We start from the raw sequence: 26750 nt of genomic DNA, 5'->3' as shown, positions 1-26750 counted from the left end.
TTGGTGGCATAGAGGCAACTGCATTGAACTGGCTAGTCAGCATTGGAAGGAAATATTGCAACCCCCTCATTTCCTGTTAGTTTCTAAAATGTTATTGGAACAGCCCTGCCACAGGGACATACTAATTAATTTGATCTTAGCCTATTCAGTGCCCTTCAAGGGAAGAGAGTCCTAAATAAACTGAAGGGAAAGAAGGCCAAAGAAAGTTCTGGAAGCAAGAGTGAGCTAAGAACTCATGCTGTTCACTCTGTTCCAAAACATAGAGGATAGGATGCTAACTACCTGAGCTGATGTTCAACAGCTTTACAGTGACATTATTCACTTGTGGCTGTTCAACTTACATAATCAGCAGGAGAGAGACCATTGAAAGGGCGGTTTGATGGCAGCTGTCCATTCAGAGTAAGAGGCATCGGTGTGACAGCTCCAGAAAGCGGAGGACGACTGGGGCAGGGGTGAGAGGAATGGATGTCTACTTTCATTCTAGCTCTATAAGATTTCCACTGCAGGTATAGTGCCTTAATGTTAGCTGTACTGATACACCTATTTGGAGCAGCGTGCAAGGATGGAATGCTAATACAGTGAGATCCTGGTTAAAAGGATGGTAGATGTAGTAATTTCTTTTGTTTATTGTCCCTTCTCCCATGTAATATTATAAACTAAAGCATTCCAATTTAATAAACCTGCAAAGGAATCAAGTCACAAGGGAAACATATTTGGCCAGCTGGTACCATTGTACAAAAAGCTAACCTTAAGGGAGCTTTAAGAAAAACAACAGTCATAGTGCACTTTGTACAGCTTCCCACAAAGAGTTTTTAAAGTAAGTGCCAATGGTGTCCCCCACCTTCACTTCCCACATTCCCCCCCCACTTCAAGAACCTTCCCTCCTCCCCCCAACACACACACACACACACACACACACACACACACCTTATAGAAATAAAGGAGATTGTTAGGAACCAGCTGTTAGGATTAAAAAAAAAAAAAAAAAAATCAAGGCTCCTCACCCCAGGATGTCTGATCCTTTAATGCAGCTTGTGTACTTTATCCAAGTAGCTAAAATGTCTCCGCTGATGTCCAAATATTTTTAAACAATGCAGTATTATACAAGGATCCAACATTTACCCTATAAAAATATCTAAATAAATCAGTATGAGTGAACACCAGAGGCCTTAACTGGCTTTGACCGAAAAGATAAATTGCTCTGACTTTCTACATTTGGATTTGGTTCAATACAAAAACAAAAGTTATCTAAAGCTCTGGCGTAACAATATGGTCCTTACAGGAGTAACAGCTGCCAAATCCCGGTTAGCTTTATACTTGGAAAAAAGCCTTGTTTTGAAAGGAAAAAAAATATTTTATTGGACTAACTGTTCTCATCAAACTCAGTAAGTAAAACTCCTATTGGGAACACACGGACAAGTAGAGAGTGCTTTTGAAAAATCCCACTCACCTACACAGTGGGTAGCCGCCTCCCTCATTCCAGGAATGGAAATGTCATTGATGTCAATACAAGTTTTGATTAGAATGATTTGCCTGAACACACACTTTGTTTACAGTATAAGGAGGAAATGAAGATCTGGAATACATATGCCCAGGAATTCAAACAGTCTTTTGGGGGTTTGTGTGTGTGTTTAAAATCCACACTCAACAGGTATAAAACAGAAAAAACAAAAATGTTTCATTTACCTGATATTCACGCTGCTTAGAGCTTTTGCTACTAGCAGTATGTTTAAAAAAAGTCTACTGCTGAACCACAAAAGCAGTACATAGACTTGAAAGAGCATTTTGACCCTTCTGTTTTTACGAAAAAAAGTACACGATCTTGCAGCTACCTATTACAAAAACCAGAAGATGGGTTAGCTACTACAAAGCCCAAGGACATATCTATAAAGATTAAAACAAGGTGTATAATTGGCACTCTTTTCCCCCTTTCTGCCCACAATTTCAAACCTGTAATTGCAGAGTTTAAACAGAAACTTCCCCCCCAGGGCAGCAAAACATATATTTAAACAAAAAGGATAAAAAAAGACATGGGAAATTGCAAGATAATGTTTTCATCCTATTTAATTTGTAAACAGGCCCTTCTGGTTTAGTTTATGGTGGGAAGTGAACAGGCTGGTTTATGAAAAACAGACAATTCAGCTTTGCATTTCATGATTAAGGCATGCACCCACATTATAGCAATTACTACTTCAATTCAAAACTAGCTGTTTTTAGGCTGTTCTAGCACATAAACTTTGCATTCTGATCCCATTGAATCACGTAAACACATGGAGTTCAATAGTGCCAAACAAAAGTTAGTCACAGAGAAAACAGTTTACTTCCACAGAGCTCAACATTGTTTTTTGTTTTAATAGGTGATCTCAGAGAGCACAACTTTGCCAGTTATCCTTTATAAGTCAATGTATCAGGGGGTAGTTGGAACAGATAATTTTTGAGCAAGACCTTTAAGTCTAAAACTATTAGCTTGTGATGCAAATTTTGGATTAAGTTAAAAATATACACATCTGATATTACAATTTTAAACATTTTGAGTACATATAGGAGGGGATGTTTTAAAAGCAAAGCCAGTGCCAGATAAATCTCCCTGGGTGTAACGATTTCCAACACTTTATGCGTATAGAATACCTTTCATCTATAATTAACTGTTGGTAAAGGCCTTAGAGATGGAAAGTGCTCTAAAAGCCCATCAAGTATTTTCGATCATTACATCCAGGTAATTAGAGTACTTTGCAGGAAGAGGACTGCTAGAGAAAACATCATTTGATGAGATTACCACAAGGAACAAGATGACCACAAGCAGGTAATAGATATGTAATAAATATGTAGATTATATTTAAGGTTCTCGGTCTAATTAACCAATGTTTGTAACGACCTTAGACCCAGAACTTAAAAGCTTGCTGCACAACAACTGCAAGAATCTGGCAGCTTTTAAGGAATCCCCTGATTTCCCTTGTCCCACATGGGGAAGGATGCTGACTTGGGAGAACTAACAGCAGCTCATTCTGAACAGAAATAGCCCCGCTCTCTGCTCTTTGGCTGCTTGCTGGCCAGAATGGGATAGATCCCCTTCTGTAACTGCTGTGGTAGCCTCTGCTCAGGGCAGATGTGCCCTGCTCTGCCCCCATTCAGCTAAACAATTAACTTTCAGAAGTGAGAGGGGGGCTTTGGACCACTTCTCCCAGACCCCAGTTGATGCCGCATTTCAGAGTTCTTAAACAGTATCTGTATACAGCAAGCAGCAGCCCACAGCAGTGAGTCTCAGAGTCCACAGACTAGGGTTCACACTACAGAGCACCAGCTCTGAAAGGGGTCAGGGGCCACTTCAGAGCTTAAGCCCCAGCCCCAACACCTGTACTGCTATTTTTAGCACACGAACTCAGGCAGTGTTAGCTCTGCTTGTCACACTCCTAGCTGTAGTGCAGACATACCCATAGGCTCTTACCAATCTTCTCCCCCACAAGTGTTCCAATTGAGCAGGTCCCAAACTAAGTGCCCTCTACAGAGCAGTGATTTTATTTGTTTTTGTTCTGCTTCAATGTTCATGCTACATTTCTCCCTCCATCAGCTGCTTCTCTTTTAGCTTCCAAGAGAGCACCAAGTTCTCAGCCATGGACTCAAATGTTCAAACACTAGATCATCGGAGGGAGGGGGGGCGGGGCGCGCAAAACAAATAAACACACTTTTACCACTTGGGGCTTGAAATATCCTTGTAGTAGCCAGTTGCATCCTAAACCCCTCAGCTACCTGGGGCCCATGGGATATCACTGTCCACTTTCCTTCCTTCCACCCTCAACGTCCACAGAGTTGTCACCTGTGGCCCTGCCCCCTTTGAGTCACAAAATCCTACTGAACATATTGCCAAATTTAGGAAGATTTTCCACCTTTCTTCCACTCACCCCACAATATTTCCCTTCTCAGAAGCATTTCCTACCCTCTGACCTCAGCACACAGCAATAAGACATCTTCAGAACTCTAACAAGCAGCACAGATCTTCTCCACGGGACAAGACACCAGAAAGAAATTCAGCAGGGAACAGTCTACACCAAAATGTCAAAGGCAACATTTGAAAGGTGAACAATGTGTTTATATATTAGCTTCCATCACCTTCTAACAATGAAATATTGGAATTCTGTTCTGTGGAACCAGAAGTAAGATAGCTGGAGAAGCTATCTAGAGCAGACACCTAATAATTTATATACTGCTATAATCTTTTCCTTTTGACAATGGCTACCCTCAAACACAGATACTTCCAGTGCTGCTGGAAATTGCAAATAATATATTTTATTTTTCAAATGAAGGATGTATATTTATCTAATAGTGAGAGATCACACATCACACTGCCTCACTCAGAATCGTTGGTAGTTTTCACTTTAACTGCTCTTCAAGCCCATGTAAAAATAGTTCAGTCTCACAATGTCAAAGTTCACCTTGAAGCATTACAAGCAAGTCAGACCCCAATCCCAATAAAAAAGGCACACAGCAGCCAGTCTCACTGAGTTCATTGAGTACTCGCCTAAATTACCCTGAACAAGAACAGAAGGAGGGATGGATCAGCAAGGAAAGCTACCTCTGGAGGTCAGAAAGTGTAGAGAAAAAGTGAACTGGGAAAAGCCACGCAGAGATGGACTTTGCAAAAGAAATTAAAACCAATTGTAAAAGAACCTTAGTCATAAATAAAAAGAAAACAAGGAAAGAAGAATTGGGACTGCTAAACACTGAGAATGGGGTGGAGATTAAAGATGATCCAACCATGGCCTAACAACTAAATGAACACTCTGCCTCAGTTTTGAATAAGAGTAACGAGAAGCCTGGGCACAGAGACAGGGTGGCTAATGGGAACGAGGATATGGAGACAGATGACCACATCTGAGGTGACACACAAACTGCTTAATAGGACCAGACCAGGGGGCCTGGATAATCTCCATCCAAGAATATTAAAGGAACTGGCACATGAAATTGCCAGTCTAATATAGCAAGGATTTTTAATTAATCCATAAACTCAGAGGCCATACCCTATGACTAGAGAATTGCAAATTCAGCATCTATATTTAAGGAAAAAAAGTGATCAGGGGAAAACAGGCCCGTTGCCTTGACCTCAATTGTTTGCAGGGTCTTAGAACAAAATTTGAAAGAGAAAGTACAGTAGTTAAGAACATCGAGGTAAATGGTAACTGGGACAGAATACATTATTTTACAAAAAGCTATATTGTGCCAGACCAACTTGATTTTTTTTTTTTTTTAAGATAAAACCACGACAAAGGAAATGCAGATCTAATCTGCCTGCACTTCAGTAAGGCATTTGATACAGTTCCATATACAGAATTATTAAAGTGGAGAAGATCAGGATTAATACAAGAATCAAAAGGTGGGTAAGGAACTGGTTAAAGGGGATGCTAGAGTTGATAATGCTGAAAGATGAACTGTGAGACTGGACGCAGGTTACTAGTGAAGTTCCTCAGGGTTCAGTCTTTCTTGGGACCAAACTTATTTAACATTTTAATTAATGACCTTGGCACACAAAGTGGGAGTGTGCTAATAAAATTTGTAAATGACAAGGTTGGGAGGTTTTGCCAATACGGAGGAGGACTAGAATATCATACAAGAAGATCTGGATGACCTTGAAAACTGGAGTAATAGAAATGGGATGAATAGTGCAAAGTCGTGCACTTAGGTACCAACAATTACAAAATTCGCTACAAGGTGGGGACCTATTGGTTGGAAGCGACAAAGGAGGAGAAAGACCTGGGTGTATTGTTCAGTGACAGAATGACTATGAGCCACCAATGTGATGCAGCCACGCAAAAGGCTAATGCAATCAATCCTAGGATGCATCAGGCAAAGTATTGCCAGTAGAGATAGGGAAATGTTATCATTATACAAGGCACTGGTGAGACCTCATCCAGAATCCTATGTGCAATTCAGACACCCATGTTTAAGATCAATTCAGACTGAAACAAGTGTTGAAGAAGGGCTACTAGGATGATCAGAGGAATGGAAAACATACCTTACAAGAGGAGACTTAAGAAACTGGGCTTGTTTAACCTAACAAAGAAGCTGAGCAGAGATATGGTTACTCTCTATAAATACGTCAGAGGGATAAACACCAGTGAGGGAGAAGAGTTATTTAAGTTAAAGGCCAATGTTGGCACAAGAACAAATGGATATAAACTGGCCTTCAATAAGTTTAGGCTTGAAATTAGACAAAGGTTTCTAACTATCCAAAAGTGGGGGCAAAAAACCTAACTTGTTTCAAGACTGAGCTTGATAAGTTTATGCAGGGTATGGTATGATGTTACCTACAATGGCATATGGCCCTTCCACAACTGATATTAGCAAATGTCTCCAGTGGCTGGAGATGGGACACTAGAGGGGGAGGGCTCTAGTTACTACAAAGAATTCTTTCACAGACTTTTGGCCAGTGGGTCTCACCCACATGCTCAGGGTCTAACTCAGTGCCATATTTTGGGGACAGGAAGGACTTTTCCCCCAGGTCAGACTGGCAGATACACTGGGGGTTTTTCCCATCTTCCTCTACAGAGTGGGGCCTGGGTCACTTGCTGGTTTGAACTGGAGTAAATGGTAGATTCTCTGTAACTTGAAGTCTTTCAATCAAGAGTTGAAAATTAGGTAACTGAATACACAATTAAATTCCACCTTGAATGGGAACCAATAGGAACTGTCTGAAAGAACTATAAAAACCAACTGGCACCTGAAGTCTTCTCCATCATTTTAAAGAAATGGAAAATTATCTAAAAATAAACTAGTGCAGGCAAGGTGATAAGAAATTGACATATAAACCAAATTAAAGGGTAAGAAAGAAAGTCCAGTACAATGATGCTTTTTGCATTATATAACAGCTTAAGCAGGTGGTAATTGGATTTTTAAGGCACTTGTTTGCCAGTAGTTGAGAAAATGAAAACTATTCAATCAATCCCCTCTAATCATTTACAGCTGAGAGCTGCCACTAATTTACACTTACCCTGCATATTATAGCTTTAGAGGTAACAACGTACTCTCTCTCTTTCTCTCTCTCTCATTTCCCTGCAGCTTTGAAACATGTCCCTCCCTCTCCCCACTTTGTGCTGCTCAAGAATTCGTTTACAGCACTTAATTTGATGGGGGGGGGGGGGGGGAGTGCAAAGATGACCAACAGTTTAAATAGTAGCATTTTAAAAGGAATGTAAAATCTGCCCTACCAACCTTAGCAATGTCCCTTAGAATGAATGGGACCTTCAAAAAACAAACTTCCCCACCTGCTATTTCAACTAAGTAGTGAATAAATGAGGGCCTGCCAGTAGAGGTCCTTGAAGTACATATGGTACATCATTCACAGTACATATGGTACCAAGAATGGTGATTACTCTTGCAGTTCTGGAAAAAGAGACACAGGATGTTCTTAAGTTACCAGAGGTAGCAGAAAGGACACAGAGCTGCTGAGAATGTAGGGAATGACAATCACAGGATGAGATCAGCAATACAGTTGGTTATTTATAGACTATCCTTGTAGAAGGCTTAGAGCAGTGGTCTTCAACCTTTTTATGCACAAGATCACATTTTGAATTTAAAATCAACTCAGGATCTACCCCACCCCTTCCCCAAGGGCCCGCCCTTCCCCGAGGCCCCACCCCACTCACTCCATTCCCTCCTCCCTCCCTCCCTCCCCCACCCTCACTCACTTTCACCGGGCTGAGGCAGGGGGTTGGGGTGCGGGCTCTGGGCTGAGACCAAGGGGTTTGGAGTGTGGGAGGGGGCTCTGGGCTGAGCCTGGGGCAGGGCTGCAGGAGTGAGGGGTGCAAGCTCTGGGAGGGAGTATGGGTGCAGGGGTCATGTAGTCACACTGCACCTAATCTCAGAATCCACTGGACATTTCATGAGTTTTACTTTTTATTACTGTCATTTGTGGTTTATAGATCCAACATCCTTCAGGGATGGTCACCAATCAATGTAATATTCTCAAGTGTGGGGTGTGCATTGGCTGAGCATGGGCAGGGGTTGGGGTGCAGGAGTGGGGGGTGCAAGCTCTGGGAGGGATTTTAGTGCAGAAGGGTGCTCCAGGCTGGTGCAGGGGATTGGGGTGCAGGAGGGGATATGGGGTGTGTGCTCTAGGAGGGAGTTTGGTACAGGAGGGGGCTCCAGGCTGGGGTAGGGGTGTAAGAGAGGGTGTGAGGTGTAGGTTCCAGCCGGGAGGTGCTTACCACAGGCGGCTCCTGGTCAGTGGCGCAGCGGGGCTCAGGCAGGCCAATGGAAGCTGGGGGGGGGGGGCAGCACTTGCGCGGGCAGAGCATGGAGACCGGCTGCCCCCCTCCTCCCCAGAGGCCGCAGAGACATGCCAGCAGCCAGCCAGCCACTTCCGGGAGTGGCATGGGGTCACGGCAGGCAGGCAGCCTGCTGGAGAGCCCTGCTGCACCACCTGGCCACGGAGATTGCGATCGACTGGCAGAGGCTCCAGGATCAACCAGTTGGTGATCACGATCGATGGGTTGGTGACCACTGGCTTAGAGTTTTTCAGGTTCGATTATCACAGCAGCAATTAACAGGTCCAATAGACCATCATACGTACAATGCATCCACACCTAAAGGGCTTCAGTTTGCATCTCCTGGGTGCTGTTTCAGTAGTAGACTGACAGGTAGCAGAATGTCCTCAAACAAGGTGCTTTGGAGTCTATTAGTTTAGTCACACCCCAGTCTACTTTCCTAACTCAGCAGAGCATCTCCCTGCTCACTTGTTTTAGTTAGGATATTGAGATGATCTCCCACCACTGAATGCCTTCAAAGACGACAATGACAGTAGCAGACAATATCCCTTCTCCCCCCAAAGTATTTTCCCCTGCATGCAGAATCGGGGGGCAGACGCTTCACAAAACCACCAGTTAGGAGCCAAGTAAGGCTTCAGTACCAGCAGAGACCAGGCAGAAGGGAAACACACACCAAGAGAGAGTACCAGTGTAAGAAGTAAGCCAACATATTGTGAGACACGCCTCAAATGCAGCAGTTATGCCAGACCCTACCCTGACACACACACACACACACACACACACACACACCCCCCAAACTGTTTATACACAAGGAGAAAAAGGCAAAAACCTTTGTGCTACCCTGCAAGGCTCACCATTCCTTAAGGCTGTGATTATCTGGGGAATGTACAGCTTACTAACTGTTTGATATTGAGGCCTCTCTATGGATGTGTGTCAGACAGCAAACTCCATTTTGAGCGTGGGGTTTGTATGCCTTTTTTGCTGAATTTTGCCTCCATGTTGAGCTGAAACCCACAGGAGGTGACAGGAGAAATTCTTGCACCTGGCACAAAGCTAACAGTGGAGGGTCATTAAATTTTGACGGCCTATTCATATGGAGCACTCATGAACAAAGACGGCTACCACCCAGAGCAAGCCAGTTTTTCAAGTCCGAACTCCAAGAGGATGGTAATCAGGCAGCAAATCCCCTGGTGTAAGACGAATGGGGGGGGGGGGGGGGCGCGCGCAAGACTCTTCTAGTATTAGCCTACATTCCAGGAGACACATCATGTACCAGGCATTTGCTCTCTCTCACTACTGTTAGAATCATTCAAAATCACCAAGTTAGATTTCGAAGACGGAGCAAGCACATGAATCCTCATTCACAAGGATGCAAGTCAAATCTGCAAGAAAAGCTCTTTCACACTGCCAGCTGCCTCCATGATACAGCAAAGGGGATCCCAAGAGTCCCAGCTAAAAGTGTGGACACTAGAGTGAGGAAAGCCTGGTAACGGTGTCCATGGATAGAAAAGCTGTCCGACAGTTTCGATAGCTCTTCCCTTGCACACAAGGGATATGTAACGGGATCTGTAACAGGTTGCTAGGTTCTAGAAGCATTGTTTTTCCTTTAAATCATTCCAGAAGGAAAACTGCCCCTCTCTAAATAAAACTATTGTTTAAGGAAATGTGTTACAAATTTCAGAGATTGTGGCTCCCCAAGCCCATTTCCATTTGTTGCTGGGGTAGAACAACACACAGTTTTTCACACTGAGCAGTGCTGCTTTATCTACTGGGAAACTTCCAGACATGCCAACTCATATGAATTAATCGCAAGAGATGCGATTTCTAAGTAAAATTAAGCCTGATTCATGATCTCGTGAGTCTCATGATCTTAAAAAGAGAAGCATTATAAACAACGCCTGATGATATTCAGCAGCAAGAAAGATCTAAATTCTGAAGCAAGACCCTGTTTTCTGTAGCTCTCCAATTCAGCAGACTGAGATTCTGTAGCATTTTCAGGTACATTTTTTAAAATGGACACTTTATTGAGTGAAAGAAGAAACCACCACAATAGGCAGTCACTATAGTACCCGGTTATTTTGATATTAAATTCAATTTTGTTTACTGTACCATGATCTCTTCAGTTTTCCCCCACAGATCAATGTTAACACACCACAAGTACATTGTAGAAATTGGAGTAGCAGGTGGGCGCGATAGTTAGATGTTTAGGAGCAGAGATGGGGACATATGGGGCTTTTGGCCTTTGGGAAGAACTGTGGGAGAAGCACATTAATCCATATTAATGAACAGAATAAGAACCTATACAGAACAGGATGTGTCTACTATAATGGTCAGTGGTGAAATAGTTAGCAGTGTTGACATTTGAGGTTTCAGGACTAGCTCACACCCCTTACTGCTATTGGCAACGCCATCTGCAGACTCAAGACAACAAGACACTCAAGACATCAGCTGCTATAGCAAATTCTGCCACAAGGGGTAAATTTTGCAGCAGGTTCCAGAACACACAGGGTCTGGGTCACATATAAAGCACATGGTCAGTGTTCCAGTGTTTTTTTTTTTTTTTTTTTTTTTAAAAAAGCCTTTTCTAATATCAATTTCAAACTAAAATCTGATCACACTCCTCCCTTTTTACAACTTGTTGCTAGTATCTATGAGAAATGAATGGTATGTGTTTACATCCTCTTACTTCCTCCTATGTGCTGGCCCAGACTTGCATGCTTCGGGGGCTTGGTAGTAGCTCGTCAGCTTCGCTGCCAGCTCATTCTGGCCTAAGTTTCAGTCAGCACACAGAACCCTTTATTTAAGGAAGATGGGCAACACCAATGCAATGGGTTTCTCAACTGATTGTACTCAACTTTCTCATTCGACTGGATAGGAAAGCTAGGTAAGCATAAATATCCAAGTGCACTGTAGGTTGACATTAGTACATTTGTTAGTACTTTATACCACGAGTAAATAGCTACATTTTCCATTTAAGCAAGGACTAGGTGGCATTTCTTCCCTTCCTACACTAGATGTAGCGTATCATATACGCTTACCTGTACCTCTCTCTTAATCACTTATTTAAAGCCTATAGAATGTCATTTTCACCAGTGGTCCTTGTGTTTTCACCCACAGGCTATACGCATTACACTTATTTAAACGTTCAAAAAAAATTCTTCAGCATCCAAAATAATGGAACTCGACAACAATACCTGCAAAATGAAAACCGTTGATGTCACCTTCTCTTTCCAGCAGACAATTGGTTGGATTTGTTCTTACCAGAAGTCAGCTCACATATTGCCAAGATTGCAGCAGTTCTCAAGGTCAGGACCCCAAAGTGAGTTGTGACCCCGTTTTAATGGGGTCGCCAGGACTGGCTCAGATTTGCTGGGGCCCAAGGCAGAAGCCAAAGCCCCACCTCCTAGGGCTGAAGCCGAAGCCTGAGGACTTCAGCCCTGTGCAGCGGTGCTCAAGTTGCAGGCCCCCTGCCTGGGGCTGAAGCCCTTTGGCTTCGGTCCCCCAATCTGGGGCAATGAGGTTTGGCCCTCCCCCACCCAGGGCGGCAGGGTTCAGCCAGGCTCAGGCTTTGGTCTCCACTTCTGGGGTCATGTAGTAATTTTTGTTGTCAGAAAGGGGTCATGGTGCAATGAAGTTTGAGAACCCCTGCAATATTGCGTGTGAGAGCGGAAAGGGATGGAACACAAGAGAGGCAGACTGTGGGAGACCTGATCTTTCAGTATCAGCGATCAGTTTATACTATGAACAGGGCAATAAACTGCATGCTTTGCAAAGGTCAGAGTACATTTGCCTTTGATTAAAATTGACACTGGAAAGACTCACCTGTGAACTTATACAGAGAAATGATAATGAAAAGTTGGGTTTAAAAACTCTCTTGCATGGGTTGAAGAGATTACAGAGAACTAGGTTGGACTGAGATTGTCATGAGAACGGACGCTGGGAACAAGTTTCAAACACTCCTATTTTGCCAGCTGTTCTTTCTGTCCTAGTACAGAACAGTGTCAGCTAGTTCCCTTCCCTACCCCCACGCTGGTAAAGAGACTCTCAGGCCTGCTGCATTTTCACATCATCAAGCTATTTTAATGAAGAATTGACATTGACAGTGGAGTGCTAGACTGGAATGTTTTAAATGTAGATCTCCACCCTGTAATTAATATTGGATAATGAGTTAAGACATCTGCTAATGGCTGGATAAATAAGACATGTAAGATGTTCACTATTTTTGTTTTTTCTTTCAGCTAAGAACTTATACGTAACAGCACTCCCTGCTTGAGAGAACACTGAAGCTTCAAGGCAGACCAGTAGGGGAATGTTTACATTGGAATAAAAACCCTTCAGTTGGCCTGGATCAGTTCACTCGGGCTCACAGGCTGAAAAACTGCTGTGTAGATATCTGGGCTTGGGCCCAAGCTCTGGAACCCTGCGAGGGGTCCTATGTTGTTTGGGATTAATTGAAGGAGGGTAATATAATTGTTAATCAAGTCCTGCATCAGCCAATCAATTATCCTGACCGGAATCAATGTCAGACTGACAGGCCTATAACCCGGGTCATCCCATTTACTTTTTTAAAATATTGACATTAACATTAGTTTTCTTCCCATCTTCTGGGACTTCCCCAGTGTTTCAAGATTACTGAAAAGTGTCTTGGATGCAAATTATCTGGACCTGCTGATTTAAAAATGTAACTTTAGTAGCTTCTATTTAACATCTTCCTCAGATACAAGTGGAATTGAAAGTGCGTTCTGATCATCTGATACGACTATATCCTCTGTTTCCCCCACCCCCCAAATACAGAACAGAAATATTAACGGAACACTTTCTTTTCTGCATTATTATTGATAATTCTACCATTTCCATCCAATAGTGGACCAACACCATTGTTAGGATTCTTTGTGTTCCTAATATACTTAAACTCCTTATGGTCTTTAACTCTGCTGGCCATAGCTTTCTCCTTGTGTCCCTTTGTTTCCTTTATCAATTTTCTACAATTCCTAGCTTTTGATTTATATTTATTCCTATCAACTCCATTTGTTATAGCTGCCTTCACTTCCACTCCAGACCACAGCAGTTCTTCCACCAATATGGCCTTCTTCCTCAATTGTGGCTTTTAGGGCAGCTAGCAAAATGTTCTTAAACAATTCCCCCTTACTCACTTTTTTTAATTAAATTCTTCCTCCCAGCTGATTTATCTCATGATTGTTTTCAGCTTTGTGAAACTGACCATTTTAATGCAACAAATCTCTCTCAGGTCTGGATTTTATTCTGTTTGCACATTATAAAAGTGATCAAGTCATGATAACTTGTACATATGCTACCGTTAATTTTTAGTTCTGTGATCAGTTCCTTAAACTGTCTAGATTTTAGTGCATGCATTCAAACAAATTAATTGAATAATCACACTGTTAAACAGTAATAGAATACCATTTATTTAAATAGTTTTGGATATTTTCTACATTTTCAAATATATTAATTTCAATTATAACAGAATACAAAGTGTGATAAAAAATTTTATCGCAATTAATTTTTCTGAATTATTCGTGTGAGTTAACTGCGATTAATCGACAGCCCTAATTATCTCTCTTCTGGATGAAAGCAGATGGGAGGCCTTTGTACCCTGTAAAGAAGATCAGAGAATCAAGTCCTTCTTGGCCAGAATTACTAGTACTGCTTCTCTCCTGAACTTCTGTAGCATTCTGGTGAGGAGAGAAAAAGGGAGGGAAGGCACATAATAGTCCCTTTTGGCCATCTTTGCAACAAGGCAGAACTTTGGCTTGGTGAACCCACTGATAAGAGAATAAAACTGAAATCTTGTGATTTGCGGGGAGACAAATTTAGCAACAGATCTAAGACTAAGTTTCTTTACCAACAGAGAAATACCTCTAGGTGTAGTTCAAATTCTGGATGATCTAACTTTGGCCTGATGAGCCAGTCGGCAACAACAGTCAATTTGCTTTGGATGGGAAGGGAACAAATTGACTGCAGATTGTCCTTTCCCAAGACATCAGGAAGTGAACTTCTCTTTGAACAACAGTAGACCACGTTCCCTTTGTCTGTCGATGAATGACATGGCTGAAGTATTGTCTGTCATGACCAGCACTTGAGGTAAGTCCAGATATTGGAGCAGAACATTGAGACCACATTGGATTGCCCTGAGCTCTCGCCAGTTTATGCTGTGCTTGCTCTCTTATTTATGGGAGGTCAAGGACTGTCAAGGAATGACTGGAGAATCCTCAAGGGAGATATTTTTGTGAGTGGTGGATAAGAGATTGTTTAGGCAGGGATAAGAGGAAGCTCTGTAGTAGCCTCATGTGAGCACAGACTCCCTAAGAATATCCACAGGGAGACCACTGGTCTTAGAAGAGACAGAAGCATATGAATTGGAACTCCCCTTGAAAGGTTGATTGTTTTGATAAGATTCCCCCCCTTCTCCTGTCTTTCCTGTAATAAGCAATTTAGTAGATTACAATGACCAATCCCACTCAGGTTGGGAATACACAGAACTAATTCACTCTCACAAAACCGTGGCTCTGCAGCATCCTGATTGCTCAGCGGTAGAACGTACAACTGACTCTGGATGAGGCTTGGATAAGGTGGTCACCCAGGAAAGGTGAGACACAGACCGCTTCCTTTTGACAGCTACTAGTAACACTACCAGCCCTGTTGCTAAACCCTAGGGCAACTGGTAATGTACTCTGAGAGCAAAGCTTAGGAAGCAACTGTAAGACTGTCGAACTGGGATACGAAGACAAGCATTCTTCACATCTTTAGAAGTCATACAGCCCCCTCCACTGATGTCAGCTAGTGTGGATTTGAAGGTGTCCATCTTGATTTTTGTTAAATGGATCTGTTTGATACTTTCGGGAAGTGCACTGTAGTTTTCTGGGCTTGTTTTAGATTGTTTAACTAGGAATAATATGGAGTAAGGCCTTTCTGTCCTGTGAAGAGGAGAGATAGGTTCAATTGCTCCCATTCACAGGAGATCCAAGACGGCTACCTGCATGCCCTGACTCCTCCACTAACAGAAGCTCTTAGGCATATGTTTTTTTTGTTTGTTTTTTTTATTAAATAGTTTGAGAGAGACCATATTTGCAATACTGCCCACCAATGTTGGCATTGCTTGTAAGAGCATGCAAGTGCACTCAGGGTGTCAGATGACAAAATTATTTTGTCTTGTCTGATGCCCTAGGTAGTTGGCATGATGCCCTCAATAGTTTTCATGCCTGAAAGTGCGGGTTGAGGTGATGCTTGCCTAGACTTGGTTGCCTGTGAAGAGCCTGTATAGCAAGAAGGCCACTTCCAGGTAAAAAAAATTTCCTAAGTAGAAATGACGAGTCCTTGACGACCAGGAAAAAAGGCACATTCATCTTCGGTAGTGACACCAAGATCAATTTTGACTGGTGCACACCAAGGAATGTTCTGGCCTTGCAGAATGGAGACAGAAAGAAAAAGAAAAGAAAAATGGTGGGCCAGGAAGCCCCTCACTGCCTGCCAGTTGTTCTGCATGGGAACTGCTGTCAACTTATCATTCCATAGCCAGCTGCTGGGGAAGGAGGTGGAGGCAGTATTGAGGCGGGGCAATCTGCACCAGAAGCTGGGAACAATAACCAGGACATTAGGGCCTGATGACAACTGGAATGACAGCCCAATAGTTAAGTCATGGCGACCTGAAGTGGCAGCTGAAGATGACAGCCTGATGTTTTCCCCGTCTTTAGGTGTGGCAGGACATCCCTGTCCTGCTATTACACACTCCCAGGGTGTATTAGGAGGTATATACAGCCATAGTTTGACTAAGGCATCTGTAGATCTCAAATGTAGCTCACAATACACAGTACAGTTTTCCTGAAAGTCTGTTCTCTGTGCACAGGGTTTTTTGTTTCTTTAATAATTATTATTTTAGTTTTTAGCTCCGATTTGGAGTGTTGACCTTCCGCCCCTAAGCAAAGAGAACTCCTATTGTGGAGTTGTGTGTATGCACGCCTAGAGGAAACAGCACACATCTCTGGCATGGTCTTTTCAACACTGAATTGCCAATGCTGCACTCTGTGAGGGTGAGCAGTTACTGAAGAATGCCTGCCCTGTTGCACTCCATAAAGATAAACAGGGGAATCAGATGCTGAGAATTATCTGCACTCTGCAGATTTACAGAGTTTGAAGGAAACAGATTTCACTTTGTGCCTCCTAGGGTACGCCCACCCTGCAATAAAAAGCCCACGGCTGTGACTCTTAGAGCCTGGATCAACTGACTTGGGCTCACAAGGCTCAAACTGTGGGGCAAAAAATTGCAGTGTAGACATTCAGGATCAGGCTGGAGCCTGGGCTCTGAGACCCACCCCTCTCATGGGATTTCAGAGCCCAGGGTCCAGCCCCAGCCTGAACATCCACACTGCAATTTTCAACCCTGCAGCCTCAGCGTGCTGACCCAGGCTGGCCAGAGGTCTTTTATTGCTGTGTCGACACCCCCTTAGAGGAAACCCTTGAGTAAGACTCTTCAGAAGATGGAAGAGACTGGGGGTGCCAGAACCTATGTAAAAGTGGGGGTGCTACCAGCACTGGAACCGAGGCCCTTCCCTCTACCCTTCCTCACCCTCCCAAGGTCCCACTCCCTGTTCCGCCTCTTCTGAGGCCCCGCCCCCTGACCAGGCCAGAAGCTGGACCATTCCAAGAGTCACTCAGGGAGCCCGGACTGCTCATGGTTCTCTGGAGGTGGGAGAGGGACCTTCTGATTACTCTTTTGAGCAGCTTTCGTGCCTTGGGAAAAAGGGGGTTTGTGTGGGACTGGGCCCACGCTTTGTTCAGGTGAAATTCCTGGACAGGGCCTGGGGGTAGGCTGATCCTAGGCTAGGGGCACCAAGCTCTAGTCATACAAAGAGAGTCCGTGGCCATTTTGTCGCACTGGGATGCAAGAAGGGACTGACGCTGTTGGCAGAGAATAACTGTGAGCCACTGCAGAGCTGAAGGGGATCCACGCTGCAGAACAGAGGGAGGGGCTGGGTCTGAGCACACATTCCCAGGCTCTCCTTGCTCTGTCCCTGGAACCACCACTGCAGGGGAGGGGGCCGGGCAGCTGCTCCATGGGGCTGTGAATGCAGGCTCCAGGGGTTGGGTGGAAAGCTTCCCTGGCCCTTTGACACTGTGCTTCAACCTAAGCTCCCCCACATGGGGAGGGGAGGGAGCAGCTGCTGGCTGGTCCCAGGACTGCTGTGCTCATCTGTGCCAGGAACAGGGGATTTTGCTGCTGAGGTGCTGCTGCTACTTCAATAACCTACATTATTTAAAGGAGAAGAATTTGAGGGGACTCTGCTGCTCCACAGATCTCCATGGAGGCAATTAATCAGCAGGGGAGGCACAGGAGACATCTGATTTTCCCCTTCTCTGCCATGCTGCATTCCACATGGCTGATCAGAGGTGACAGAGTACCAGCCACTGAGGAGTAAGGGAATCCTCTGGCAGGAGAGGCAGACCTTCACAGCCAGGAGATTTTAAGCCTTCCCCCTCCCCCAGGCTTATGAAAGGGTCATACAGTTTTTGCTATTTTTACCAAACCATCTTGGGGGGTCAGCTTATAAACGAACCGGCTAATGAACGAGTATATATGGTACGTATTTTAGGGAAAAGTGTGAGAGCAGCCACCAGCCACCAAAAAATTTGTCCTGAGAACCCCAGCATTAGCCTGAACTTTTCCTCAGATTTCTTACCACTGCCAGCAACAATGGGAGCACTAGTGTTGAATGGTCATGAGCATTTTAATCGCCATGTTTTCAAGACATGCTTTCAGCAAGCAGCGTTCGACAACACAAAGGTTAAAATGCTGATGGCCAGCCCCTTACCTACACTCTAGCTCTCACCAAAGACAGCAACAGCAGAAACTTGAATTTAAAAAGGCCACAGAGAACAAGGTTTTGCCCAAACTAAAAATATGATTTTCAAGCATGGTTCTACCATTTATTTTTGCACTCCACAATGGCAGAAACAAACCATGCTATAACACATTATTGCTATACCCATGTATTAAACATAGTTATTTTTATAGTGTAGACAGGGCCTCAGATAGATGCATGTCATTGCTAATTGACTAGCTAATCCAGGGGTTACAACATACTTCAGTTCTGATAACAATACAAGAGTGATTGCACTCAGTCATTTTACTATCAGCGGTGGATAAAGAGGAGTTCCACTCCTTACATAAAGAAATGTGGAGGAAAAGTCATTTATATAATAGAATACAGCAACATCCTCAGAACTTGCTTTACATACATATAACTTTAGGAACATTTAACTGTCACTAACTACAGAGATTGCTCAGAGACTACAGTTTAATAATGTGTTACTTGGATTAATGCACAAGGGTACTGCTTGGAAACCTATTTTAGTACAAATAGGTTTGTGAAAAGAGCCCATCTTAATTTCAGACAATAGCCACCATAACAAAATATTAGGCACAGACTTGAGAATTGCTCCCTCCAGGCCTCCTTCAGGATTCTGCTTATTCTGGATATTTAAATATGAAGGTGAGGAGAGAGCAATTTTTAAAACGTCAGCCTAAAACCATCAGCCAGCAAACTTTACTAAACTAACGGTCTATCCCCCAAGCCCATTCATTTTGCACCATGAACTGCTTACTGTTTTTCAGTGCATCAAAAAGCTTGTTCTAAGAATAGACATTTTAATTATACACAAAGCTTTTCGTAATTTTTTTAACAACAAAAGTCAAGCTGTACAAGCATCCAATCACTAGTTGTTCTAACGTTTCAGTTCAGCTTTCAGGAACACAGCTTTTTTAAAAACACACATATGCCTGACAGAAGTATGAGAATTATTCAAGATACAGTATCAATTAACTAAAACTAGGAGGAGATATTTCCCATTTTAATCTAGTGAAGGATGATCAGACCTGGTTCAGTTTTGAGTATCACCTTTTGGGATAAGAAACCACATCTTACAAAACAGAATTATATTTTGCCAAGCATATGTATTACAAGCTTCACCCCTCTATTTCATTTTGGAGTAAACATGCCACAATTTGTTCTCAGAAATTATCAGATGATCAATAACCAAAATTGTTGGCACTTAATTCTTAGCAGTACATATAGCAAGAGTAAGATCTGTGATAGCATTTGGACAACTGGATTAAAGGTTGACGGGAGTTTACCATATCAGATTGGACCACACATACACTTATTCCAGTATTCTGTGTCTAGCAATGACCCATGCCTAATGATTCTGAGGAAGACAAAAAAAACTCAGTGCACTAAGACAATAGTGGAGTTACATAGCAAGGTGGGAATTTTTTTTTCCTGACTCCTCTAGACAAGAACACTTAAACACACACACCAAAAAACACCCACTTCTCATTTTGGATAGCGACCATGGTCAGTGGTCATATAATTATCCATCCACCTCTTTTTCAACATTCTGTGTGGAATATAAATCTTGACCACCCACAGTAATGAATTCTCAGACTGTGCAATGAATAAAGTAACATTTCTTTATGAGTTCTGAACATAGTTTAATTTTGATTATTTATCCTCCCCTCCCTCCCCAAATATTTTCTCCAGTCTTACATTACAGAATGAGTTAAAGAAATTTGTTTTTAATATGCCCTTTATTTGGAATCTCTCAGAGTCCCCTCAAACTCTTCTCCTTTAAATAATGTAGGTTACTGAAATTTCATATGTGCAGATTTTAATAGTTTCTAATCATCTTTGATGTCCTCCACTAGACATTCTCAGCCTCCACTAAATCTTTCAAGTGTGGCAGATAACTGGAACCAGATGTGGACATACAACCACTCAATGATCTAATTTAAATAATTTATCTTAACTGCCATTGCATGATGTCAGTGACCTTTCCAAAGGATCTCCTACAGCTTTTCTCCCCTGAAACTCCAGAGCCTATCAGTACACATGTGAAGGTTATGCTATTTTTGTCAACAAGCATTACCTTACATTTGTACAAGTTAAGTTGCATTTGCCATCCATACTGCCCTATCGGGCAATTTGTTTAAAGCTTCCGTTTTTAAATTCATGTTTAGGAAGTTGTCCACTCATTTCTAGCATATCAATACAGATTATTTAGAATTGAGAGGCAGTGGAAGTGTTTCCAAAAATACAATGCTAAAGGGATATTTAAGTCAGTCTCGTTGAGATATTTTCAATAAATATTAGTTTTCCACCTAGAATGTAGTGGCTAGGTCTCAATATATCACACTATTTTAGATTTAGCAACAAAATAAAGTTAGTTTTACAAGACTGAACAAAAATATTTAATGAAGCATTATAAATATATGAATTGTGGAAACAAAAAATCTGCAATATAACATAATAGCAAAAGATAGCCTTAATGTACTGGGAAGTCATATAAACAATATTGACCAGATCTGATGCAGATGACAACTACTAGAATGACAACTTAACTCTAAAGAGAAAGTTTTAGTTACTAGTGGCTATAGTACTTCTAAACTACATGATTTAATGAAAAAATCATTTGTCTGACAAACCACTTCTGAAACTGCATAATAAAGTATTCCGATTCTGGCTCAGTCAACAGATGCTAAAACAATAAAAAAAATAATTCACAGAGCCTATGCAAGAGATTGCTTTATTTAAAGTGAGAAATTATAAGACAAAACTAGACTGGAGGACTGTGAGGGAAAGCATGGAGCAAGCTTTGACATTATGAAAGACATTAAATTTACTACATTAGCGCAATGACATTCCTCTGTTTCCTACCCACTACCCAGTCCTCCCACTTTACTCCTCCCTTTTCCCTCCCACACTAAGCTTTATGACTACCATGCTCTTCCTTATCCCTACAAACTCTCCTTCCCTTCTAACCAACCTCCTCCAGCATTCCACCCTCATTAACAATCCCTTTCTTCTCAAAGTGCTGTGCATGTCATATTTCTCACTGGGACTGGGCACGTGCTTATACACTTCTATCCCAATATAACACGGTAAAGCAGTGCGCCGGGGGGGATGGGCTGCACACTCCAGCGGATCAAAGCAAGTTTGATATAATGCGGTAAGATTTTTTGGCTCCCAAGGACAGCTTTATATCGAGGTAGAGGTGTATTTGTAGAGCACGCTAAAATTATAAAATCTGTGTATGATGCTGTAATAACTATTAGCATATAATATAATACAAGTACAAGAAATCTGAACAATCCCAGAAAAAACTTTCAGTCCCAAAGAGTACAACTTTGACAAATAAAGAAACTTGATGGAATGAACTAATACACAATCTCTATCACCTCGAATTCAGAGGTGATTCAGCAGCCATTGCTCTTTCTTGATACACAACTAATCTTTTGCATTTAATTTGTTCCGAAGTGAGGATGAGTCTCTTCACTGAACACCTAGTGTAACTTGCAAGAATGCAGTCCCTCAACAGTAACTGGACCACCCAAAGACATTTACAGCATCAGTACATGTTGGAATCTCAAGAATGTAGAATATTTAGGGTTGAATGCTGCTGTGACCACCTCTAAACATGAGCAACTGACATCTATAAGGTGACATACACCTTGAGACCATTGGTGAATAAGACACTTTCCTTGATAAGAGGTGGCGGAGGGTGCGCTAAGCCCTCAATTTATGTAGAATTTAGCTTTTTATTTTAGGAAGTTTCTAGACCCTACAGTTGCAAAATTAACCTCCCAAATGTGAAACACAGCAGCACTGTTCACCTGAGTCTGATCTGAGACCATTCACGTGACTGAATGGGCTGCTTAAAGCTTTCCCAAGCAGCAACACAAGACTGGATAACAATTATTAAAAACTTTGTAGACAGCAGAGGAACTGACACTAATTCTGTCAATTTCACTCTGCTACTGCTTGAGAAAGCTATGAAAAGCACCAGAGCCATGCATAGAGGCTACTTGTGAAGAACGACCCTCCAAACATATAGAAGCTGTGGGAGAATCTCACTTGGAGAAAAAGGTTCAGGAAACAAGGGGTTTGAAAAGAAGTACCTTTCTGCCTTCCAGGGGCTAGATGAGGGTGTGGGAGCTTAGAATTTATTGGACACCTACTAGCCAAAATCTAATAATAAAGAGAGAGAGAGAGAGAGAGAGAGAGAGCGCGCTCCCACGATGGATCCTGGGACAGCATCTCAGCAGGATTCCCACTATCTTCCCTCCCACAGCAGTTAGGAACAGGGCCTGGAATTCTCCAAGGCATTTCCCTTTACTTGTATTAACAGCCACCCACACAAAGTTTTTCCATAGTAAACTTACAAGCTAAGGTGCCACAAGTACTCCTGTTCTTCTTTTTACAAGCTAGAGTTTGGTATGTACCTGGTAAATATTTCAAGGTCTGATTATCTCAAAATTACACACCAAGAAGTTAATAGTTAGTACCCACAATACACCTCAATCTTGTGGCATACTGACACCCAGCCAAAACTCACGCTGTGCACCATATCATCATCTCCTCCGTCTACATTTGACCATGAACTTCTTCATTTCTGCATGCCAAATCACCCTAGCAATAGCCATTTCATATCACTCAGTTCCTTCTCAGAAAGTTAGTTTCTGCTCAGTCGTGATCCTCAATGTTTCAAAATCTCAGCAAAAGCAATTTACTGTCATACATCAAAATAATCTCAACTTTACAAAAAATATCTTGTTGAGGTAAATGAATCGCATTTATTTGAGGTGGGAGGGTACTTGACCAAAATCCTGTATCTTCATATTTTCCCTCAAAATCAATTACTGAATACCAATGTTGTGATTTACTAAAGCATTTCTTAACATTTAAGTATCCCATGTTAGACTTGCTCTGAAAAAGCAAAGCTGCAACAGATGACTTTTAATGACTACCAATAGACAGTGCAAGTCTATACATTATACATCAAGCTTAAAGACACTTCTGAACGTATTTATTTTGTAACAACGTTAAACGTGGTACTGTGCTACAGAGAAGAATTAGCATTATACCAAGCAAGCTTCCAGAGCACCGTTCTACAAACATGAGGGCTGTGTTTCTACGCCTCTTTCCAATAAGCCACATTTCCAAGCGTACAGTAGATAGAAATTTCCTGAGAGATAAAAACCCATTTGCAGTGCACGTACACGGTTTAAAAAATAGCTAGTGATCTTTAAGAGAAGTGACAGAATACAACAGGCTGGCTCTGGAGAGCTGGGATGGGCAGGGAATTCCATCACACATACCCCCACTGCCCCACAACTCCCCCCGCGGTGCCCCACAACCCACACTCCTCCGGCCAAGCCCCAGCCCAGCCCTCCCCCCACTGCCCCGTGACCCCCCCCACACAGCCCTCCCCCCACTGCCCCACGACCACCCCCACACACAGCCCTCCCCACACTGCCCCATGACCGCCCCCCACAGCCCAGCACAGCGCTCCCCCCACTGCCCCGCGACCCCCCCACATACAGCCCAGCCCCCCCACTGCCCCATGACCGCCCCACACAGCCCATCCCTCCCCCCACTGCCCCGTGACCCCCCACACACAGCCCAGCCCCGCCCCCACTGCCCCGTGACTCCCCCCACACAGCCCTCCCCCCACTGCCCCGCGACCCCCCCACACAGCCCAGCCCCCCCACTGCCCCGCGACCCCCCCACACAGCCCAGCCCCCCACTGCCCCGCGACCCCCCACACACAGCCCAGTCCCGCCCCCAACGCCCCGTGACCCCCCCAGCACAGCCCTCCCCCAACGCCCCGTGACCCCCCCAGCACAGCCCTCCCCCCAACGCCCCGTGACCCCCCCAGCACAGCACAGCACTCCCCCCACTGCCCCGCGACCCCCCCAGCACAGCACAGCACTCCCCCCACTGCCCCGCGACCCCCCCAGCACAGCACAGCACTCCCCCCACTGCCCCGCGACCCCCCCAGCACAGCACAGCACTCCCCCCACTGCCCCGCGACCCCCCACACACAGCCCAGCCCCCCCACTGCCCCATGACCCCCCCACACAGCCCAGCCCCGCCCCCACTGCCCCGTGACCCCCCCAACACAGCCCAGCCCTCCCCGCAACGCCCCCAGTCCAACCCTCGCCCCGCGCAGCCCCCAGCTGAGATCTTGGCCCCCACGCGCGCACAGAGGGGGGCCTCCGCCCGCCGGGACTCACCGCGCCCCCGCCCACCGACACTTCGTGCTGCTTCTTCAGCCGGGACTTGAGGCTCTTCATGGTGCGGCCGGAGCTCGCTCTGCCGCCAGCGGGACGGAGCCAGACTTGGCGGCTCCAGCGGGGCCGCCCCTCCGCCCGCCGCACCCAATCACCGGCCGCCGGCGCGGGCGCGCTCGCCAATGGGAAGGGAGCGCGGGGGCGGGACTTCCCCTTAGAAAAAGGCTCCGCGAGCCTCACCTGGGCGGGGGCGGGGCCTGCGCACCTGGCTGCTCAGAGCCCCGCCCCCTGGGCCGCAGCCGCCGCAGGGCCCGAGCGCGGCCACCAGGGGGCCCTGCAGCGGCCCCCCAGCACTCACTGGGGGGGGGGGCTGCTCCCTGCAGTGCGGGGTGTGTGTGTGTGTATATATATATATATAGGCCCAACAGCCCCTCTGCACAGGGCCTGCATGGGGTGCCCCAGCAGCCCCCACCCCAAAAACCCCCTTGCAGGGGGTACATCCTCGACACCCCCACCCCAGAATCACCCCTTGTGCCTGGGGGGGGGCAGCTCTGCCAGCATCCCACACCCGCGGGCTGGGAGCTTGGCAGGGGGGCTGGGGCGTAGGGGAGAGCTCGGCTCTGCTACACTCATAACCCCCCTTGCTGCCCAGGGCTTTGCAGGGTCGAGGAAGTCAATAGGCAGCGAGAGGCATAAAAAACGGGGGGGGGGGGTTCTCCCTGATTCTTTTAAACTCGGCTTTGTGCTCTTGCAAGGCCCACTGAGGACAGCGGGAGCCTTTCCCATGACTTTCCAGGGAAGCCAATCAGGGCAAAAATGAGCCATAATTTGCATAAAATAACAAGCCGAAAAACAGCACTACCACACAAGAACATGGTGAAAGAGAACGCTGGGTCCCCACCCACCCCCTTTACATTTAGTTCCTCAGAAACAGAATCAGGGAGGGTGTTTTGGGGTGGGTTTTTTTGTCACAGCTTTGTTCAGCATGAAGTCTATTTCACATCTCTCTTACCTCATCACACCCGATAGGACTGTGCTGTGAAGTTTTGGGTCAGGCACACTGCATGGCCACATTCATTTCCAACTATAATAATTGTGATTGATGTTCAGTTTTGTAAAACCTTGGTCATACCAAATAGAAATGTGGGGTCTGGCTCAGCCTGAGAGTGCCCTGTTAGGTAGATTAGACAGCACAGGGTGTGACAACTCTCTCTGCTCCCAAAATCTTCCAGACAGTGCCTTAATCCATTTGAATACACCTATTACTCAGATATCTTCGCAGACAGTCAGTCTGTTTGTGCCGAACAAGCGTTTGCTTGGCTGAAAGAGTAGCTGATTGTCTACCTCTACACAAATGAATTAATGTTTTACTCAACTGAGTTAAAGAACACACAGAATTTTGGAACACTGATGCCCACCCATTGGACGTGTATTGATTGTGTGCTGTTTTAGGTTAGAGGAACAGAATCTTCAGGACACACACCTGACATACGTAGCAGCATCCTATTCAATGAAATAAAGCTTTGCCACTTTTTTGGCCACATTATTGAAAGGCAATTCTAATGCCCAGGTCTGGCCCTATCTTACAGGAATCCACTCCAGACTTTGTACAAAGTTTAAACTCCTCTTGGAACACGAGCACTTCAGGCCAAATGGCAGATTTTCAGTCTTTGCCTGTCTTCCTAGACACTCACCCCCATGTACCAGCCTAATAAAAAGCTTATTCTCAACAACGTCCCTGTCCCTTTCTTTTAGAAACCACCATTCTGTCTTTTATGGACACCTCCAGTCCCACGCTCCATGAGATTGTCACAAACACAAAGACCCTGCTTTTCTTCATTGCCACTCTGTGAGTCAGCCAGCCAGAGGCACTTGTGCAATAAAAGAGCCGGAGCTTTCCTTTGTACTCTTGTCCGCACAGACATTTCCCATGGCTGCTACCACCAGTCTTGGGAGTCCCGGTGTTGCAAGCGACTGGCTGCTGGCAGGGTTTTAAGCACCTCATCTAACCCTGCTCACAACAAGTCTACATTTGATGGGATGGTAAAAATGCCAGCAGCAACTGACAGCCCTTCAGTACTAGAGCTTCCAATGTTGCCTACGTCAGTGGAGATGAAACGATATCAACAATAATGGAAAACTTCCTTAGCTTAGACAGGACAACGGAGCCTAAATAGTTCATTCCCGCAGCACACCTGAGCATCAACAGCTCAGAGAAGGTGCTCGGATGTTATGGTGAGGAAGGCCACATAAGTACCTGCATAAACAGACAGCGAAAAAGAGCCCCTTACGGCTGCTCTTGAATCCAGTCTTCCACAGCGTGCGGCCTAGTCTCAAACTAGCAAAATTTGTGCCCCGTGCTAAAAATGGGTCAGAATAAATCAAGCAGCTTTTGAGTTGTTCAGTAT

General features: G+C 44.5%; 1 protein-coding gene across 2 annotated transcripts in view; it reads right to left on the bottom strand.

Moving 5' to 3' along the window:
• UACA (uveal autoantigen with coiled-coil domains and ankyrin repeats) overlaps positions 1-24502 on the bottom strand; it is a 68861-nt gene extending 44359 nt beyond the window's left edge. For both annotated transcript variants that reach the window (XM_065559126.1, XM_065559127.1), the window contains exon 1: positions 24346-24502. In XM_065559126.1, coding sequence (XP_065415198.1) covers positions 24346-24405 — 60 coding nt within the window. In that variant the 5' untranslated portion in view covers positions 24406-24502. The remainder of the gene's footprint in view (positions 1-24345) is intronic.
• Between the last annotated feature and the right edge of the window lie 2248 nt (positions 24503-26750).

This window comes from Chrysemys picta, chromosome 10 (genome assembly GCF_011386835.1).
Source record: "Chrysemys picta bellii isolate R12L10 chromosome 10, ASM1138683v2, whole genome shotgun sequence".
In the NCBI taxonomy this organism is placed as follows: domain Eukaryota; kingdom Metazoa; phylum Chordata; order Testudines; family Emydidae; genus Chrysemys; species Chrysemys picta.
The sequence above is the reverse complement of the archived record's forward strand: the minus strand, read 5'-3'. Positions and strand labels throughout refer to the sequence as shown.